Below are 20519 nucleotides of genomic sequence, written 5' to 3'. Positions count from 1 at the left end.
CCCCAGCCCCCTTTATGAAGTTAAGGTTTGCTGAAGTATAATTTATGTACAGTAAAAGTCACCCTTTTTGGAGGACAGCTCTGTGGGCTTTGACAAATACTGACAATTGTATAGCCCCCGCCACAGTCAAGGTATAGAACTATAGCCCCCGCCACAGTCAAGGTATAGAACACGACCTGCTGTCCCCACCCTCTCGTTTTCTCACGTTCCTTTGATCCTTTGTGGTCAGTCTTATCCCCTCCCCCAGCCCCTGGCAATCCCTGATCTGTCTGCTGGCCCTATGCATCGGTCCTTCCAGAATGCCATCTACACCGGATCACACAGGACGTGGTCTTTTGAGTCTGTTTCCACTTAGCTTAATACATTTGAGGTTCCTTTTTATTGCTGAGTACTATGCCACGCCATGGACGCACCACTTTGGTGTCGTCTTGGGGACAAAGAGGACAAGAAGACGACTCACCTGGACCAGACTGGCCCTAAGCCTTTAAGACTTTGCCAGAGTGGATTACATCACGTTTGCTCCCATAGGCAGTTACGTGGGACAGGCACATTCGATTGTTATGGAAAAATAGACAAAGGCTATTTTTGCACCTCTGTGTGGATTGAGAAACTCAATTCACTTTATTTTATTATTTTTTTTTTTTTGCATGTGCTTTGATGGGGACAATACGGGCCCAGCTGGCCTGAAATGAGCAAGCGTCCCAGCAACGCCTCGCTCCCCCAGGCTTTATGACAACAGTCCCGAGTCACAGAGGTCCTGCCCATCCCTAAGGGAAGAGCCTTCCCCTTCCTGTGGTGCGGTGGCCCTGCAGAGTTTTGCCCAAGCGCAGCTGATGGGGGAGGATGGAGTTTCTGGGAACCTCTCAGACCGCCAGTTACTGTGGCCCCAAGAAAGCCTGTGCCTTCAGGGCACTGCCCCCCGCTGGGCCCGCCCCGGAGACCCAGGAATGTTACCAGCCCTATTCCCTGCCTGGCTACCGCTACCTGAAGTCATGGAGACCCAGCCTCTTCTACAAGGTCTCCAACGCCCAGACCTGCGTGGACGAGAGAGCCACGTGTCGCAGCCCCCTGAGGCCCCCCACCATCCTGCCGGCGCTCCGCTCGGCGCTCTTCTGCCGCTACAGCCCACGCGACTGGGACAAGTCCAACGATCTGCAGATGCGAGGGGCCGAGGCCTCACGGCTGTGGGCCAGCCGGCTGACGGGCGACTCCATGCGGCTCATGCAGGACAAGGACGAGCTGACGCGCCAGATGCAGGAGGGGACCAGCCGGAACCTGGGCCAGCGGCTGTCGGACATTGGCTTCTGGAAGTCCGAGCTGGGCTACGAGCTGGAGAGGCTTCTGAACGAGACCCACAGCATGGAGACGGTCAAGAGGCGACTGGAGTGCGCGGCCGAGGAACTCAACTGTCCGCTGCAGGTGAGTGTGGGTAAGGGGGGGGGGGGCGAGGCCGCCGCTGAGACGCAGCCCCGGCTTTCTGCTCCTCCCGAGTGAAGGTCAAGGCAACAGGCACCTTGCAGGTGGGTTCCAGCTGCGTGATCATCTGTGATCAGTTCCTATGGCGCAGGATTATTCCAGTCAAATCAGGGTTCCTGAGACTGAACCGGATTTCCTTTGCTCCTTGGGCTTACATCAGAACTGTAGAGGTTTTATTGAGACATTCCACAGGCGTGTGTGTGTGCGTGTGTGTGTGTGTGTGTGTGTGTGCACGCACGTGCTGGTCTTTAGAGGATATACTTAAACTAACTGCCGTGTTTTTCTCCAAAGCCCTTAACACTTTCTAACATCCTCTGTAACTTACACATATACTTATTTATTTTTCTATTTTTTTAATGTTTATTTATGTTTAAGAGACGGAGAGACAGAATGTGAGTGGGTTAGGGACAGAGAGAGAGGGAGACACAGAATCCGAAGCGGGCTCCAGGCTCTGAACTGTCAGCACAGAGCCCAATGCAGGGCTCGAACCCACCAGCCGTGAGATCATGACCTGAGCCGAAGTCAGACGCTCAACCGACCGAGCCACCCAGGCGCCCCGCACATATATTTACTGATTGTTTTTTTCCGTGGGCGGGGATTTCTGTCTGCCTTGTCACCGGTGTGTTCCAGACTGATACCCGGCTGTGACGGGCAGCGTGTCTGTGCTGGTCCTTAGTGAACAGTGTCTGTGCTGATTGCCCGTGGTCTGGGCCAATGCTTTGAATGTCTCCCCAACATAGCACAGTGCATGGTGCACAGTAGGTGCTCAGTAAATGTTTGTTGACTAGACGAATAAATACCTGAATGTGGGCATTCTGGACACTTCTTGTTCTCCAACCGTATCCCAGATCGGTTGGGATTGCTTTTGGCTGCATGTAATGGGTACTTGCCTGCAGCTCGGCCAAGAAGGAATTTATTGTTCTGCCATAATGAGAATTCTAGAGGGAAACAAGGCGGGCTGCTGCAGCTTCCACGTGATGCCGGAAGGGGCCCAGGTGCCCGTCTTTCTGCTCTGCTGTCCTTAGCATGTGGCTTTTGTCCTGCTGCAAGGAGATTTCATATCTCGTAGTGCTTGCTGCTGCTTCAAAGAGCATTTTGATGTTCTCGTCTGAGGCAGAAAGATAGGGGTAGGGCAAAGAGCAAATGTGCAACCGTGTCAGGGAGTGAGAGTTTTCTGGAAGGAAGCACCATGCGTTTCTATGTCTGGCCCATGTGCCAGAACTCTCATGGGTTCCGTGGCTGCAGAGGAGTCTGGGTAAGTGAGTGGTTTTCACTGGGTCCTGGAGTGGACATTGGGTAAGGAACTGGCATTATCTGCCTCGTGCCCTGGGGGCTAATTGCGGTCACATAGGATGATGTTCTGCTGCTCCCGAGACCTTTCAGTTCCACCTCCCTGGACAATGGTGACTGCCTCCTTCTTGTCCTCTCCACTCCTGCCCTCCCTCCCATTTTCCAGCCAGAGGGGCAATTTTAAATATTAAACTGGATCTCCACACTCTCTCACAAAAACCCCCTCTGTCACCAGCTCTAGAGCCTGCGCAGCCCAGCCCGTGCTCACCGCACTAGCCTCCACGTCTCCGGTTCTAGTGGCTTCTTGTGTGCTCCCCTCCTACCTCAGGACTTTTGCATCTGCTGTTCCCTCTTCCGGGCACATTGTTTCCATTCTTCTCTGCTGCTGCTGCTAATTCAGGTCTTGGTCTGTCACCACCTTAGAGAAGTCCTTCCTGGCTAACCCCCCACCGGTTCCTCCCACACACTCACATCACCCTGACTGTTCTCATCCAAGCCCTAATCACAGGATTGTGTCTCTGTGTGTGTTTACTTGTGTGTGTTGTCTCCTCTCTGTTACTGCAGGGACCATCTGATCGGTTGATTGTGGTATCCCCAGCACCTTGATCGGGTGTTCAATCAAGAGGGGCTCAATAAATCCTTGTGAAATCAGTGAACCCCTCTCCTTTCAGAGTTCCCAGGTGTGTTTGCCACCCAGCACCAAGATGCGGTGCTCGTCTGCTTCCTTCACACTTCTGCTACTCTTTGTGACATCACAGGCCGGCAGCCCAATCACCACCCTTTCTCAGCCCCCTGTTGCGGAAGCTCCCCTGAGCAGCCCCTTCGGAGGCCCGTCTTCTGTTCCTCTCTGCCCTTGTCCCCACGACATGAGCCTCCAGGTGTGCGGCTGTGAGACAGGGTTGCCTGTGTCTCCCTTGGGCCTGATCGCTTTCCAAAGCTCTCCCCCCACCGACAGATCTTCACAAAGGGGTTTTCACGTATATGCGTAGGTAATACCGATCGACCGTATTTTTAGGGCTTTACATTTGTCGAGCTGACTTCACCCAAACAGCTAATCTGTGAGAGATGCAGCAGTATCATACTCATCCTCAGTCATGGCATCTCACGTCCCCACCAAGAGAGAAGTGGGGGGTGTGGAAGCTTACCCACGCGCACAGCCATGCAGGAAGCATACCCACATGCACAGTGATGAAGCATCCGGGTTTCCCGGGGATAAGACAGATCATGGCAAATGTATTTGTGAGTCACCTCCTTTCAGGGTCTATATACAGGTGCGGGGAAAACACTATTTCCTGCTGCTCCCTACAGGTGGCCCTGGAGTGTCTGTACCACCGAGAGAAAAGGATAGGGATTGACTTGGTCCACGACAATGTGGAGAAAAACCTTATCCAGGTAAGGTGCCTCCTGGGTCTGCCCAGCACCCCCCCGGGGGGAGGAGGGGGCCCCCTGCTGGTCAGAGAGGTCTCTGATCTGCCTGTCAGGAGCAGAAGTCACATGTCACCCCAAGCAAAGTCAGGGCTCAGAAAGCTTCGGTGGGGGCCGAGGTTGCAGGGGATGGGGGGGTAGAACAGGGAGAAATGAGACCATTGGACCCTGCCAAATGGGCATCATGATAATAATACCAATAAATAACAATAATAAAAGCTAGCGTTTGTTGAAACCATGATTACGCCATATGTTAACTAACTTGGATTTAAATTTTTTAAAAAAGCCAGCGTTTCCTGAGCCACTATTTGCCACACGCTGTACCATATCATATGCATTATTTAACTTAATGATAAAGTAATCTAGCGATGAGCATTTGGCACATAGCAGGTGCTAAATTTTCTTTTAATCTGGAATTATATAACAAGGGAAGCAAGTAAGTTAAAGAATGTGGAGCCTCCACAGCTGACCCTTAGCTGGCTGGTCCAGGGATCACGTGCTTACGATGAGGCAGGAAATGGATCCCACCCTGAACTTTTACCTGTGGGGTCAAAGGTGGGCAGTGAGGGGTAGGAGGGTGGGGCCACTGGGGGTGGGGGGAGGCAGAGCGCCCTGACCTTCTCAAGGGCGCTGTTCTTTTTGACATTTTTCATTGCAGGAAGTGGATTTGCTAAAATGTTGCCAAGAGCACATGAGAAAACTAGCTCAAAGAATTGATATCCAGATGCGGTAAGAGCTGCCTTCTCTCTCCCTTCTTGGAATCTATTTTGGGTCTCCCCGGGCTTCCGAGGGCAAGCGGACGGGCTCTCGGTCTCTGGGTGGTTCTTTGGGCCAGCGTGTGCTGGTGAGAGTTCGACAACAGGCTCTCTGGGAAAGAAAGTAAAATTCGGATTCGCAGCATTTGCCAATTTCGGGGCTGTAAATGCCTGCCCCGCCCCCCTCCCCGTGGCTAATTTCAGTGGGCAGCTGTGCCCCGCCTGGTCGCTCTGATTTTGCCCTTGGGGTCATGACAAAAGAAACGGCCTCCCTGAGGCCCCTCTTAGCCTGTGGCTTCTGCGTGTGAGTTCTGAACTGTGGGAAATGGCAGAGCAGCGTGGCATCAGGCACCAAGGTGAGTGGCCAGGGCATCTCTGGAAGGGATCTGGTGGACGCCCGGAGCCAGGATCTTCAAAAGAAATCGGCTTTTTGTTCCTGGAAGATGACATAGCCAGTATCCTGACAGGCCAGGAGGCTCCCCTCTTGATTAAAAGGAGGCCCGAGTTTTACAGGGCTTGGGGCCCATAGCTGAGCCCTTGGCCCCCAGGTCCCCTGGAGGCAGCCTTCCCTCCTGACTCCTGACACAGGAGCTGGGCACTGCCTTTAACCCTTGACAGCCCACGCTGCTCTGCTGGTTTCTCCTTGTCATTTACTCAGACACCGAGAGGAAGAGGTGGGCTGGCCGCCTAGCCCGAGCCTCCCCTCCAGCTGCCTGGGGCATGTGGGTAGCCTGGCTGGGATGCTGAGGGGTGCTGGGCAGCTTGCACATGAGCCCTGGGGGCTTGCTGCTCTGGCTTGCTGTGACAGGAGACAGTCACCGGGGATAAGAGAGCACCCGGGGCGGTGACCTAAGGGTGCGGTCAGGGCCGCCGTCAGAGGTGGTGGGGTCCGAAATGATATGCAAATACAGCAGTGGCTGCAGGCACAGGTGGGTGGACGAAAGCAGAGTTGAGTTCTGTCATTTGTTTGCCTGGGTCCTGATTTCTGACATTTCCACTCCCATGTTCCACTATCGTTTGCCGCATGTTTGTCTGTAAATTAATTTGCTTAAAAAAAAACAACGCTTACATACTTGTATTTTATTTATTTATTTTCATTAAATTTTTTATGTAATGTTTATTTTTGTTGAGAGAGAGAGAGACAGAGCACGTGAGGGGAAGGGCAGAGAGAGAGGGAGACACAGAATCGGAAGCAGGCTCCAGGCTCTGAGCTGTCCGCCCAGAGCCCGACGTGGAGCTCGAACCCACGAAACATGAGACCATGACCTGAGCTATAGTGGGATACTCAACTGACTGAGCCACCCAGCACCCCTACGTACTTGCATTTTAAAGGGAACATTTTAAGTTTTTTTTTTTTTAACATTTATTTATTTTTGAGACAGAGAGAGACAGAGCATGAACAGGGGAGGGGCAGAGAGAGAGAGAGACACAGAATCTGAAACAGGCTCCAGGCTCTGAGCCATCAGCCCAGAGCCCGACGCGGGGCTCGAACTCGCAGACCGTGAGATCGTGACCTGAGCTGAAGTCGGAGGCTCAACCGACTGAGCCACCCAGGCGCCCCTAAAGGGAACATTTTAACAAAGAGAGCGCTTTGGGCAGGCACATGTCTTGATTGTATTTTTCTTGCCCTTGTTTTTACGATCACCCATTCTGGACAAGAAAGAGTGGTTTTCCATTTGTGGCTGACATAGAGCGATGGCAGACCGTGGTGTTGTGGTGATAGAGGGCTGGAGTTCGAGCCAACAGAGGGAAGAAAAGCCCAGAAACTTGGAATTGGGGAGCTGGGCCCCAGAAGGGAAATCCTAAGACAGGACTGGGGGTAGGAGGGGACTGCGGTGTGACTCCAGCAATGAACAGGATGTGGGAGAGTAAGGATAGCCAGAGAAATGGAGAGGAATGGACACAGAAAGAGGAAAATAGATGGAGACTGGGGACAGACGCAGAGAGGTGAAGGCAGCCCAGGCAGGGAGGGTGGGAGGAGAGAACCAGAGCAGGTGGAGAGGCGTCCCTCCCCTTTGCTGGGACTGAGGACCAGCCACCCTCCATAGAGGCTGTTTGACCTCGGGCAGTGGCCCGTTTGTCAGAGGATGGCTTCTGGGGCACCCTAATTAATCTAGAACTGGCCACAGCCTCACTGATGGGGTAGAACTCAGTGTGGCCTTGCCCCTGTGGGGAGGCCTGCTCAGGTGGCGGCCGCCCTGGCACTGGGCTGCTGACTCAGGGTTTTGTGGGTGGGGCCTCAGGCCTGCATCTGGGCAGAACTATGTCCTTACCTCACCAGATGCCCCGTGGCAAAGCACAAAAGGCACTTCCTGGCGGGGCAGAGGCCATATTCGAGCTTTTCCTCATAGGCCGCCATCAGGGTGAGCCGTGGCACTGGGTGGGCTCTATGTCATGGGCCAAGGAGGGGAGACAGAGGCAGAGCCCTTTTCTCTAGGCTTATTAGCATGGGCTAGGAAGCTGGACCAGCTGACCAGGGATTCTGAGGCCCTGGGTCCCCTCTGATGCTCTGGCATAGATGTTTTCTAGCATTCTGGTCTTCATGTTCCAGTTCATTAGGCAGGACAGGGCCCCCTTTCTCCACGGCTTTGCTAATTCAGAAGGCCCCAGGAACCTCAGGATGGTTCCTCCTGTCCCAGCATGACTTCCTGAGCATTTTGATAGGTGGGAGCGCACCGCCAGGATTTACTGTCCTTGCTTCTGGCCTCTTTGAAACCCCTCACCAGCATCCGGATCCATAGCAGAAAAAGAAAGTGTAAAAAAGATGAACAGAGACAGACAGGGGAGAGGGACAAAGAAAGAGAGACACAAAGTCCCCAAGACAGAAACCAAGAAAGATGAGGCAGAAAGAGGTAAAGATCAGAGAGAGACACACACACACACACACACACACACACTCACTTTAGGTGGTGTAGACATCACCTGGCTTAGTGAAGGTTATTCCCTTCTTTATTCCCCGTCACTTCAAGGCAAAAGTCCTAGTCAATGCTTGTGTGTCTTTAACACGGACTAATCTTATTTCAATCAAGAGAGAAACAAAAAGGTTCAGGCTTAGAACCTTCTGGAGACAACAGATTCTATCTGTCTAGGATTCTGTTCGTGTTTACTTAGTATTTATGTTGGAGGTGACCCATTAATAGGGCTACTGATGTTCCTTTCAAGACAGTGAGGTAGATTTTCCCTTTAAAACACATTTATTTATATTTTATTTAAAAAAAAAAATTTTTTTTTAACGTTTATTTATTTTTGAGACAGAGAGAGACAGAGCATGAACAGGGGAGGGGCAGAGAGAGAGAGAGAGACACAGAATCTGAAACAGGCTCCAGGCTCTGAGCTGTCAGCACAGAGCCTGACGCGGGGCTCGAACTCCCGGACCGTGAGATCATGAACTGAGCTGAAGTCGGACGCTTACCGACCGAGCCACCCAGGCGCCCCTTATTTATATTTTAAAAAAGAAAAGTAACAACTAAACAATAGTGCAGGTACTTTGAGAATACGGCGAGAATCACGGAAGTGGTTCTCCAGGGTCTGGAGTTTGGCACACGGTGGCCTTTAAATCTAAGCTTCTTGGCCAAAATACTAACCTGCAGGTGCAAGTACTCGGCCTGCCAACCATCCTCTCCTCACCTCTGCTCTGTCCCTGGCTCCGCCCGTCCCTGACTCCGCCCAGTCCCTGACTCCGCCCAGTCCCTGACTCCGCCCAGTCCCTGACTCCACCCACTCCGATTCCACCTATACCTGACTGTCCACTCCTTGGCTCCACCCACCACGGACTCAACCCAGACCCTGACTCCGCCCATCCCTGGTTGCCCAATCCCTGGCTGCACCTAGTCATCAACTCTGCCCAATCCCTGACTTCTCCCCAGTCTCTGTCCAGTTAGTTCCTGACTCCACCTAGCTCCTGGTGCGGCACAAATCCTTGACTCCGCCCTGTCCCTGATTCTGCCAGCCTTCATACGCTGGTTACAGGTCTCCAAACACCTGGATGTCTCTACCTTTTTTGCTTTTTACACACGTGGTGCCCTGAGCTTGGAATTCTCATCCCCTCAACCCAACTCGGTTCACCTGTCCACTGTTGTTAGGAAACCCAGCTCAGAAACTTCCTCACCCTGAGTTGGTGGCTTCCTTCTCTGTGTTACTTTGTACCCTTTTCAAACCTTTACTGTTGCCCTTCTCATTCTTTATTCATTTGTACTGAATTTACACAAATCTGTGAGCACCTTGAAGGTAGGGACTGGGTCTTAATCATGTCTTTTCCCTCTGTGCCTGGCAGAAGGTCAGACACAATGATCTGCGAAGTGATTTAAATTGACACCAGGCTTTTTCCAAAGTGTGAATTCGTATCTTGTAAGTCAGGTCAGCAAAGTACAGCTGGGAGGGCCAAATCTGGCCCGTAGCCTGTTTCTGTAAAGTTTTATTGGGGCACAGCCACGCCCATTCACTTACCTATGACCTAAGACTGTTTTCCTGCATAGTTGAGTAGTTGCAACGGAGACCATACGACCCACGAAGCCTAAGATATTTAGTATTTGGCCCTTTACAGTAAATGTTTGCCCATCCCTGTTCTAAATGACAACGGATCTGCTTGGATTGGGGCAAAGGAAGAAGTACAGGGAGGCGCTGGGTATGCGGTGGGGGCATTAAGGTGGGAAAAAGGCGGAGAAGCCATTGAGGGTAGATCAAACACCCTCCTGGGAGTCCAGAGACTTGGCTTTCACCAGTGGCTCTGCACCACCCTCCTGGCTGACCTCGCGTGAGGGACTCTGGGCAAGTGCACAGTTTACGGACCAATCCTTGCCCCCCACAGGGATAACCGAGATGCTCAGCATGCTTTAGAGAGGGACCTTGAGGACAAGAGCTCGGCCCAGTTTATCGATGAGAAGTGCTATAACCTGAGGAACACGTCAGACTGCATCACTTTCTTCCACGGCATGGAGAAAGTCGATGGCACGTAAGTCCTGGGTTCTTGGTCCCCCTCTCTGGCCAAGCTTGGTGGAACTGAGGGCTTCTGGGTCTGCTCCTGCCAAGAACCACAAAAGGTCACTGTGCACCAGTAAAGTAAGAGGCAAAGTGGTTGAGTGGGGATCCTCAGTTGCAAGCCAGAGAATCCAAATCTGGCTAACTTCAGACAAGATGGAATTTACTGGAAGGCTGTGGGGGAGCCACAGACTCCAGGAGAAGGCTGGAAGGGAAGGTCCTGGCAGCTTGAACGAGCCAGGAAGTGAGAGCTCATCAGCTATGTTGTCAGAGCACTACTGTCTCTTTGTTCTTGCCCCCTTTTACCCAAGATTCAAATCCCAGCAAGAGGGTGCAAGGGATTGGCTTAGTGAGGGTCCCACAGCCACTGCCGTTGGGCCAGGGCGTGCCGGGCACCCTGACTGGCAATTCCACCAAACAAATTCTGAAACAGAACGGGTGTAACCAGAAGGAGGAGGCATTCAAGCTCAGCTGGGAGAGTAACTGATGCCCTCCGGTGGATGCCTGGCTTCAGATTCAGCCTCCCCACTAGTGCTTGGGGCAAAGTACTTAATCTCTCTGGGCTCCGATCTCCTCATCTATACTGGAATAAAAACAGTGCCCACCTCCCAGAGTTGCTATGAGAATAAAACGGTGGGTGTGGGGAGCGCGGAGCACAGAGCCTGGTGTGGGGGAGTGAGAGCAGCTAATATTTATTGAGTGCTTGCTGCGTGACCCCATTTACTTGTCACAGCAGCTCTGAGCTAGGTGCCTCTGTGTGTCTGACAACGTCATGGGCATGTCACTGTTGATGGAATTTCATGCAGAACTAGGGCCTGCTTTCCCGATTGGCAGTCCAAGGTCAGGATCATGATGGCTGGACAGAGAGGTGCTCTGGGTATCGGTTGGGGGGGGGGTGGTATCTATCTTGGTTTCATTTTTTTTTTAAAGTTTATTTATTTTGAGAGAGGGCGCGCACCAGAGGGTGCATGTGTGGAGTGGGGGAAGGGCAGAGAGAGGGAGAGAGGGAATCCCTATTCGGGGCTTGATCTCATGAACCAAACCATGAGATCATGACTTGAGCCAAATCAAGAGTCGGATGCTTAACCACCTGAGCCACCCAGGTGCCACTGTTTTGGTCTCTTAAAGAAAAAAAAAAAAAAACAGTGAAAAACTTCTAGCACATAAAATTGTGCTTGGCACTTAGTAGGTGTGCAGTAACTGTTGAATGAATGAATGGAAGGGGAAAGGGAGGGAGGGAAGAAAGGAGAGGAGTTTCTTGGTCATCTCCTTGGCTGGAGCCTGGGGCCACCTCCTGGACCTTAGGAAATACCCAAGGGTTGAAATGACCCTTTGGGGTTGCCGGCAGTAGCAGCTTCTGGGGACCCTCCTCCTCTTCCTGACAAGGCGACTCGACTCCCCTGTGGGGCTGGCTGGCCGGCCGGCCATGCGAGCAGGACTTCAGGGGCCTCGGCCCCTTCAGCCACAGCTGGAGTCTGGAGCATTCCCTTCCCAAATGGATGCCTTCCTGAAAGCTCACGGCCGGGACTCGGAGCCTGCTGGGCACTGCACTTTACAAACAGCATCTTGTGAACGATAAACACTTATCAAGGGCTTGCTGTTGCCGGTGGCCAAGATAGGGGTTTCACATTTAGTCGTTCAACAACCCCGGGGCGGGGGCGGGGGGGGGGGGCGGTAGGCACCATTATTATCCCCTTTCTACAATGAGGAGGCTAAGGCTCAGAGAGTTGAAGTCACTGGACCTGTCTGAGCCCACGTTGCACATGATCTTAGGCAAAAGGCCGAGGAGCGATAATCTGAGCCCACCTTGGGCACCAAGCCTGTGTGTTTTACCTGGGCACCTTCCTGCCTCCTGCATCTAGAGGACACAAGCTCCAGAAACCACGTCCCCCTGCAGAGGCACACCAGCCGACAAGCTGCCTCTGGCACATCCCCCCCCAGGGAGAGTGTGATTGAGCAGGTTATTTGGTTATTTTCTCTCAGAAGCACAGCTGTCTGCTCCAGGGGAGGGCAAGGGCTTAGAGGTTGCTGCTCCTGACCTTGAACAGTGCCCTGTTCAGCAGCAGGAGACAGAGTTAATCTGCTGTCTCTTTCTGCTGTCCCTGGTGCCTCCCTCTTCCTGGACTGTTGGTGAGTAGCTGTGTGACCTTGGCAAAGGCACTTTACCTCTCTGAGCCTCAAGTCTTTGTTGGATGAAAGGTCAGGATCAGACACAGCACCCTCTCCCATCTCCAGAAGGCTTAGACCTCCTTTACGGCTTGATTTTTAACTCCTGCAAAAGACAGACAAGACAATCACATATTATATGTTTGTTTTTTAATTTCTCTTCACCATGCAATCTAAGCGTGCTTTAAAATGTCTGAAAAGAGACTCCTATTTCAGAAAATTGAGTCTCTTTTTTCTCTACTGCCTGAAAATAAAGATGATTTATTTAAGAACTGGAGGCTTCCCAGATAGAAAAGACCTTACAAATGGACCTAGTGGAGGCGCCTGGGTGGCTCAGTGGGTTAAGCGTGCGACTTCAGCTCAGGTCATGATCTCACGATTCCTGGGTTCAAGCCTCACGTCCGGCTCTGTGCTGACTGCTCGGAGCCTGGAGCCTGCTTTGGCTTCTGAGTCTCCCTCTCTCTCTCTGCCCCTCCCCCACTCGAGCTCTGTGTCTCTCTCTCTCAAAGATGAATAAACATTAAAAAAAAAAAAGGTACCGAGTCTGGTTGACCCCAGACCTGGAGCCCGCTCAGAGAAATGTGTGTCCCTCCTCCTCATGGGCTTCCCAGAGAGGACCCCCATGCAACACATTGGTTGTATGTTGCAAGGATTTCCATACACAGGCAGGAAGCACCTTCTGTTGTCGAAACTGAATCGCTTAGGCTTCACCGCCTCTGAGAAGCCTTCCGGGACTGCGTTGAGATCCATCCTTCAGCCGCCCTGCGGGTGGTCCCACAGTGGAGACTGCCTGCTGCAGACCACGTTTCCATGGGGTTCCCACTCGGGCTCGGCCAGTAGTGGGGGCACCAGCGGGAGGCTGAGGGCAGGGAGAGAAGGATGTTGGGGGTTTATTCTTCCAGCACCCCTCTCCCGCCAGGGTGTGTGGTCCTCCAGGGCTCCCCAACCCCTTCCTCGCCCTCTCCCCTTGCCCTTCCCGACTTTGGTGGTGACGGTTTCGTGAGCTTGCTCATCCAAGGGCGCCTCAATGCCCTCTGAGCGTCCTTTTTATTTCCTTTTATGACCCTGACGGGCACGTAATGACCACCTCCATCAGTCCCTCTCTGTCTACAGTCCTTCCGTGTGTACAGATCTTTATTGAATGTCCGTCTTCCTCTACTGGCAACTTCGCGCCCTGAGGACAGGGAGGTTGATGTTCTTGTGTATGGTTCTCTCCCAAGTGCCTAGAACGATGCATGGCATGTAGTGGGCATTCAGAGAACTCTGGTCAAATGAATGAGTCTGTGCAGTGATCGATGCGGAACGGAAGCAGCCCTGCAGTCAGCATGTGCCCCGAGGCCTGCTTCACAGCCTGTGTCTGTGACTTCGGGGAGGGTAGTTGACAAGGAGCTTCTCGAAGGAATCTCGGCTCTGTGATAAGGCACCAAGTGCCCTTTGGGAGATCCGCTCTTGCTAGGCTGCAGCCGCCTCCTCTGTGAAGTGGGGGGTTTGGATTAGCCCTGTGGTTCTCAACCGGGGCTAGGGGACAGTTGTCCCCTGCCCCAAGGGGCACTTGGCAATGTCTGGAGCCATTTTTAGTTGTCGCGACTGGAGGGGAGCTACTGCTGGCATCTAGTGGGTAGAGGGGGGCTCAGGGTGAACCCCCCCAACAGAGAATGGTCCCGACCCAGATGTCAGGGGTGCCTAAGGTGAGACTCTCCAGATCGGGGGTTCCCCAAGGCCGGTCTTCAGCCCCCTGATTCCTCTCCTGTGTTCAGTTCGTCTTTGTGCCTCCTGCAGGGTCTCCGTGCCCGAGACCTGGGCCAAGTTCAGTAACGACAACATCAGGCACTCACAGAACATGCGGGCCAACTCCATCTGGCTGCGGGAGGAGGCTGAGAACCTCTTGGAGACCCTGTCAGACCAGATGTGGAAGCAGTTTACTGACACCAACCTGGCCTTCAGCGCCCGCATCTCCGAGGTGACAGACGTGAAGAATAAGCTCCAGACACAGCTGGCTAAGGTAAGCAAGATGCCCCAGGGCCACCGTCCACGCTTCCGGATCCTCATCTCCTCCCGAGGGCGGCAGCAGCATCTGGCCAACCTGCCCTCCTGCCCCGTCCCACCATCCCGGGTCGACCAACTTGTCCACCAGTAAAGGTGAGGGTCTCTGAGCGTCCCAGGGCGGAATTCGAGCATCTGGGATAAATCTTTTCCTTGTGCCCCTGGTGATGAGCTTGGCCCGGCTGTCACCACGGCACCCAAGAAGCTGCTGACGGCCCCTGGGGTCCTTCACTCCATCTCGGGGCCTTGCAGCTGAACGTGACCGGTGAGAGTGGGTGCAGTTATCAGAGGCCCAGAAAATGGGCCCGAGCAGATCTCCACCCACATCAGCATCTTTGCAAATGTAACCTTTTGCCTTCAAAGGCTTCCCCAGCGTCAGGGGTGAAGGATGGGCTAATGTCACTGTCTTCCTGCTTCCCCCGTACTGCCCTCTCCACTGCTCCTGTACGAATGCAACAGGCCGCCCCTCACCTCTGGGGGGGGGGGGGGTCCTCTCTGCATGGATTTTATGCTCCCTGCTCTGCACACACTCCGTGAGCCTCCTGGGGAGCCAGATGCGTGCTAGTCGCTGGCTAGGAATGAAAGGAGGGGCCATGCAAACAATGCCCTGATCCCCCTGGCGCTTGCGTTCTGGAAGACAGCCGTGTGAAATGTGCACACAGGAAGGACTTAGGGATGACCGATTGCAGGGTGTGGTGAGGGGGGAGGGCAGGGGACTAGCCTTGAACCTGCATTCATAAAATGGTTATAGCCACAAAGGTACGTTGTATGTATATTTGGGGGGCAGTGAGGGGCCTGCAGGCAAGGTTCAATGGAAATTGCTGGGCGGTGTGAGCCCTCCACATACACCACCCTATAGCTCTGGTAGCAGGTGACAGTTTCATCAAGAGCAGGTCACTAGGGAGTTAGGCAGCCAAGGGATGTTGGGAAGATTATTCATTCTCCAGAGCGGCAACGAGTACAAAGGACGTGTGGAGGATGAACTTGGGAGCAGGCTCGGGTCATACAGTCCTGGCAGGTCCTGGTGAGGGGTCTGGATTTTGCTCTGAGAACAGTAACGAGCCTTCGAAGGGTTTTAAGCAAAAGGCACTGGGCTCCAATCTTATCCCCAGGTGGATCTCTTTCCTTCCTGGATGGAAAAAGGGCTGCAGAGGAGAAGAGTGCCCACAGGGAAATGGTTAAGAGGCTCTGGAAGGCCTCCGGGGCGAGGGGATGGCTGCCTGTGCCAGGGTGGGAGCCTCAGACGGGTGGCGGAGGGGAGAGATGTGAGATATCTTCAGAAGACAGAGTTGACGTCTATGCCTTCCCTCCCGCCTTTACTGGACATTTTTCTGTTAATCTTTCCAGAACAGGGTTGAGGAACTTTTTCTGTTAAGGGCCCGATTCTATTTTCAGCTCTGCAGACCGTACAGTTTCTGTCACAGACTCAGTTCTGTTCATGTAGATGGGCCCCAGACAGTAGGTACACAAACGAGCACGGCCGCGTTCCAATAAAACTTTATTTACAAAAGTAGGCAGCGGGCCCGATGTGGCCCACAGGTTGTAGCTTGCTGACTACAAACGGCATTTTATGTAGTTTATCATCGCTCCTTCCAGCCCACAGTGTGGGGTTAGAAGCATGGAATGCCTGGGTGTGAATCCTGGCTTCACCATCTCTGCAATCCTGGACAGGTTCCTTAACCTCTCTGTGTCTCAGTTTCCTTCTCTGTAGAATAGAGATGATGATGGTTCTGACCTCCGAGCTGCCAGAAGGATTATATAAACCCGCTGAACCGGTGCTTGGAACATAGTAAGCGCTGTGTCAATGGCTGTGATTTTCCTGTATTGGTTGGTTCACTTGTCTGTCTGCGTCTCTTCAGGGCATCGCCCCCGTTTCAGCAAGGGAGCCCCCCTGCTTAGTGTACCTCTCAGCACATAGTAGACACCCCTTCAATCTTTGTGTGATGAAGGAGAGGAATCTACGAGGTTGAATTTTCTGTTGTTTTTTTAAAAGAATGATCCATGAATAATGCTTTTAATTTCAATTTTCTTTCTCTCTCATTCCTTCCTCCCTCCCTTCTCCCTCCCTCTCTCCCTCCCTCCCTCCCTCCCTCCCTCCCTCCCTCCTTCCTTCCTTCCTTCCTTCCTTCTTCCTTCCTCCCTCCCTCCCTCCTCCTTTCTCCCTTCTCTCCTTCCTCCCTCCCTCCCTCCTCCTTTCTCCCTTCTCTCCTTCCTTCCTCCCTCCCTCCTCCCTTCTTCCTTCCTTCCTTCCTTCCTTCCTTCCTCCTTCTTCCTTCCTTCCTTCCTTCCTCCTTCTTCCTTCCTTCCTCCTTCTTCCTTCCTTCCTTCCTCCTTCTTCCTTCCTTCCTTCCTCCTTCTTCCTTCCTTCCTTCCTTCCTCCCTCCCTCCTTCCTTCCTTCTTCCCTCCCTCTCTCCCTCCCTCCTTTCTTCCTTCCTTCTTCCTTCCTTCCTCCCTCCTCCTTCCTCCCTCCTCCTTTCTCCCTTCTCCCTTCTCCCTCCATCCCTCCCTCCCTCCTTCCTTCCTTCCTTCCTTCTTCCTTCCTTCCTCCCTCCCTCCTCCTTTCTCCCTTCTTTCCTTCCTTCCTCCCTCCCTCCCCCCTCCTCCCTCCCTCCCTCCTCCCTTCCTTCTTCCTTCCTTCCTTCCTCCTTCCTTGCTTCCTCCTTCCTTCCTTCCTCCCTCCCTCCCTCCTCCCTTCTCCCTCCCTTCCTTCCTTCTTCCTTCCTTCCTTCCTTCCTTCCTTCCTTCCTTCCTTCCTTCATCCTTCCTTCATCCTTCCTTCATCCTTCCTGCCTGCCTTCCTTCCTTCCTTCCTTCCTTCCTTCCTTCTTCCGGGAAGAACTGTCCTGTTATTGTGGTAAAACAAACATAACAAAAAATGTACAATTGTTTTAGTCTGTTCAGGCTGCTCTAACAAAAATACCATAGACTTATAAACAACAGACATTTATCCCTCATGATCCTAAGCATCAGTATCAAGGTACTGGCCGATTCATTGTCTGGTGGCGGGCTGGTTCTTGGTCCACAGACATCGTCTTCTCGTGGTGTCCCGGCAGAAGGGATTTTTGAGGCAGCTCTCTGAGGTCTCTCTAATCAGGGCACACCCATCCCATTCGTGAGCCCCTAATGACCTAATCACTTTTCACAGACCCCCACGTCTTTTTACTGTCACGGTGGGGATTAGGTTTTGCCGTGGATTTTGGGAGACACAAACCGTTCAGTCCGTAACAATCATTATTACGTGTAGAGTTCACTCGTGCGAAGCTCCCGCTCATTGTTGTGCGACCACCACCACCGTCTGTCTCCGGAACGTTTTTGTGTCTTCCCCAACTGAAAAGAACTCCCGTGTTTCGTGAACTCCCTGCCCACGAGGCCACTCCCCAGTCCCCTGTGTCCCTGGCAGCTGTCATCCTACTTCCCGTCTGTTATGAATTGACTGCTCTGGGTATTTTGCTCCTGTAGAATCAGACACCCTTTGTTCTTTTGTGACGGGGTTATTTCACTGGGTACAGTGTCTCCGAGGTCCCTCCGTGCAGTAGATCATGTCAGAATGTCCTTCTGTCATAAGGCTGGACAGTATCTCATCGGATGTGTACGCCATGGATCCATTTCTCCAGGGGGACACGGGGATCGCTTCCACCTTTCGGTTATTGCACAAGCATTTTCCTTTAATGAGACGTTTTTTATTGTGGGTCAAGTGCCGCACGTTGGCACGTTTCGTGGCACAAAGTCTGAGGCCTGGAGGTGACGCGGGAAGCTCCTTTGGTGGGTTTCAGGGGCTGGTTTCTCACCCGTGAAACCGGGAACGAGAATTCCTCCTTGAGGACATTACTCAAAGTGGATTAAGGTGTGGAGTCTTGTGTGCAGTGCTTGGCGTGTGGTAAACATTTGATAGAAGCTAACTCAAACTACTTATATTATCAATGGAGAAGGAAAACTATCTTGTGGGTGGAGGTGGGGAGCACAGCCTTTTCCTTAAATTTCTCCGGGCAAGTTTGGGATTATTACTAACAGTCTCATCCCCGCTGATGAGAGACTTTTTGAAATCATGTGGCTTTTTATTAATAGTCATTAAAAAAAATTTTTTTTAATGTTTATTTACTTTTGTAAGAGAGAGAGAGCAAGTGCAAGCAGGGGAGGGCAGAGAGAGAGGGAGACACAGAATCCGAGGCAAGCTCCAGGCTCTGAGCAGTCAGCACACAGCCCATCGTGGGCTTGAACTCATAAACTGTGAGATCATGACCTGAGCCAAAACCAAGAGGCAGACGCTTAACCAACTGAGCTTCTTGGGCGCCCCTGAGGGTGCTCCCTTTAAAGTTATAACTGTTCTGGGGTACCTGGGCAGCTCAAATGGTTAAGCATCTGCCTCTTGGTTTTGACTCAGGTCATGATCTCACAGTTTGTGGGTTCAAGCCCCGTGTTGGCTCTTCGCTGACAGCTCAGAACCTGCTTGGGGTTCTCTCTCTCTCTCTCTCTCTCTCTCTCTCTCCCTCCCCCTCCCTCCCTCCCTCCCTCCCTCTCCCTCCCTCTCCCTCTCCCTCTCCCTCTCCCTCTCCCTCTCCCTCTCCCTCTCCCTCTCCCTCCCCCTCCCCCTCCCCCTCCCTCCCTCCCTCCCTCCCTCCCTCCCTCCCTCTCTCTCTCTCCCTCTCTCTCCCTCTCTCTCCCTCTCCTCCCCTCACGTTCTTGCTCACTCTCTCAAATAAACTTAAAAAAAAATTTAAAGTTTTAACTGTTCATTGTTGAGCTCAGCCTGATTCCTTTTGGCAAGAAGCATTTCCGGAGAATTCTAGGGCCCCATCCGCACCTGTGCTACAGAGCAAGTATTTGCCCAAGTGGTCCTAGGAATCCACTTAGAACGGCCAGGTCTACACAGTTGCCCATGCAGACTTTGAGTCCAGCAGGGGTTTAGAAGACAGCCTTAGCTGTGTACCATGATCCTAGGGTTCCGTCCCCGAGGCCACAGCCCAAACCTTGTAACTCATCCTGGGCCCCGTCCTTGAATTCCCCCCTTGCACTTTTGGGCCTGTGGTGTGCCTCAGTCCTGTTGACCTCTGCTAGGAGAGAGGCTGGTGACTTCTCCGGGCTGAAGCAGTTGATGGCCTGGGAACAGGCTGCTGCCGTTGAGAGCTGGGGCCCCCGGGGGCTCCAGATCAGCATAAGTCCTCACCTGCATCCAGTGACGGAGTTGAACATGCCTCGTAGGAGGTGGACTCTCAATATGGGGGAAAGGCGCAGGGTTGGGGGAGGTATGGGGACACTGCGATAGAACAGTTCTGATCCTGAAGTGTGGGAGCCAGGCCCTGGCAGGGGAGGTGACGCTGTGTGTGTTACGAGCAAGAAAGTGATTCCTCCTTCCATCTTTTCTCAGTCCTTTAAGTGATCTCAAGAAGGAAGTCCCGATCGGATGCTAGAATGCCTTCTTCGCCTGTTTTAAACAGAGAGCGCCAGCCTCCGGCTAAGAACTTGGGGGCAGGCAGCAATGTCTGGCCAGTTTTTTATTTTTTTATTTTTTTTTCAACGTTTTTAATTTATTTTTGGGACAGAGAGAGACAGAGCATGAACGGGGGAGGAGCAGAGAGAGAGGGAGACACAGAATCGGAAACAGGCTCCAGGCTCCGAGCCATCAGCCCCGAGCCTGACGCGGGGCTCGAACTCACGGACCGCGAGATCGTGACCTGGCTGAAGTCGGACGCTTAACCGACTGCGCCACCCAGGCACCCCGGCCAGTTTTTTTTTTAAGTGTGTTATTTCTTTATTTTGAGAGAGAGAGAGAGAGAGAGCATGCACGCATGAGCTGGGTAGGGGCAGAGAGAATCCTAAGTAGGTTCCGCACTGTCAGCCCAGAGCCCGATGTGGGGCTCGAACTCAAAAACCGTTCGATCATGACCTAAACTGAAATCAAGAGTCAGACGCTTAACTGACTGTGGCTCACACTGTGGCCAGTGCCCCTGGCCAGTGTGAACAACATGGTTTTCCATGGTTTCGTCCATTTTTATGGTTACTTGCACTTAGGGCAGATGATGCTGATTTTCCCCTGACGACAGTGATGTAAAATTTTATACTCGAATCAATGAATTTAAGTTTTGTTTTCTTTTTTTTTTAACAATTGAATTTATTTGAAGAAAGAGTTGTTAGTTGTGTGACGAGTGGTGGGAGGGGGAAGGTGAAAACAGCAGTGTAGACCCCTGCGTGTCAAATATCTCTGCATGTGTGCTAATGGCCGGTAGTACCCGGGTATTTCGTTGAAATGCAGATTCTGGCTGAGCAGGTCCAGGGGCCTGAGGGTCTGTGGTTTGAACATGCTGGGGCGGGCGGGGGACGAGGGTTTAAGTGCTGCCAGGAGGAAATAGCTGGACTGGAGGTGGTAGAGCCAGTTGGCTTCGACAGAC

At 52.7% G+C, this 20519-nt stretch overlaps 1 protein-coding gene across 2 annotated transcripts in view; it reads left to right on the top strand.

Annotated features, from left to right (window-relative positions):
• The first annotated feature begins 785 nt into the window (after positions 1 to 785).
• TEKT5 (tektin 5) overlaps positions 786 to 20519 on the top strand; it is a 42404-nt gene continuing 22670 nt past the window's right edge. For both annotated transcript variants that reach the window (XR_002085595.2, XM_019468566.2), the window contains exons 1-5: positions 786 to 1419; positions 4075 to 4158; positions 4850 to 4920; positions 9754 to 9897; positions 13869 to 14091. Coding sequence is in view for 1 of the 2 variants with exons in the window: in XM_019468566.2 (XP_019324111.2) it covers positions 844 to 1419; positions 4075 to 4158; positions 4850 to 4920; positions 9754 to 9897; positions 13869 to 14091 (1098 nt within the window). In the remaining variant the exon portion in view is untranslated. The remainder of the gene's footprint in view (positions 1420 to 4074; positions 4159 to 4849; positions 4921 to 9753; positions 9898 to 13868; positions 14092 to 20519) is intronic.

The sequence above is a fragment of the Panthera pardus genome, unplaced genomic scaffold (genome assembly GCF_024362965.1).
Source record: "Panthera pardus isolate Hobbes unplaced genomic scaffold, ASM2436296v1 HiC_scaffold_5, whole genome shotgun sequence".
Lineage (NCBI taxonomy): Eukaryota > Metazoa > Chordata > Mammalia > Carnivora > Felidae > Panthera > Panthera pardus.
This window is presented reverse-complemented; position numbering and strand designations above follow the sequence as displayed.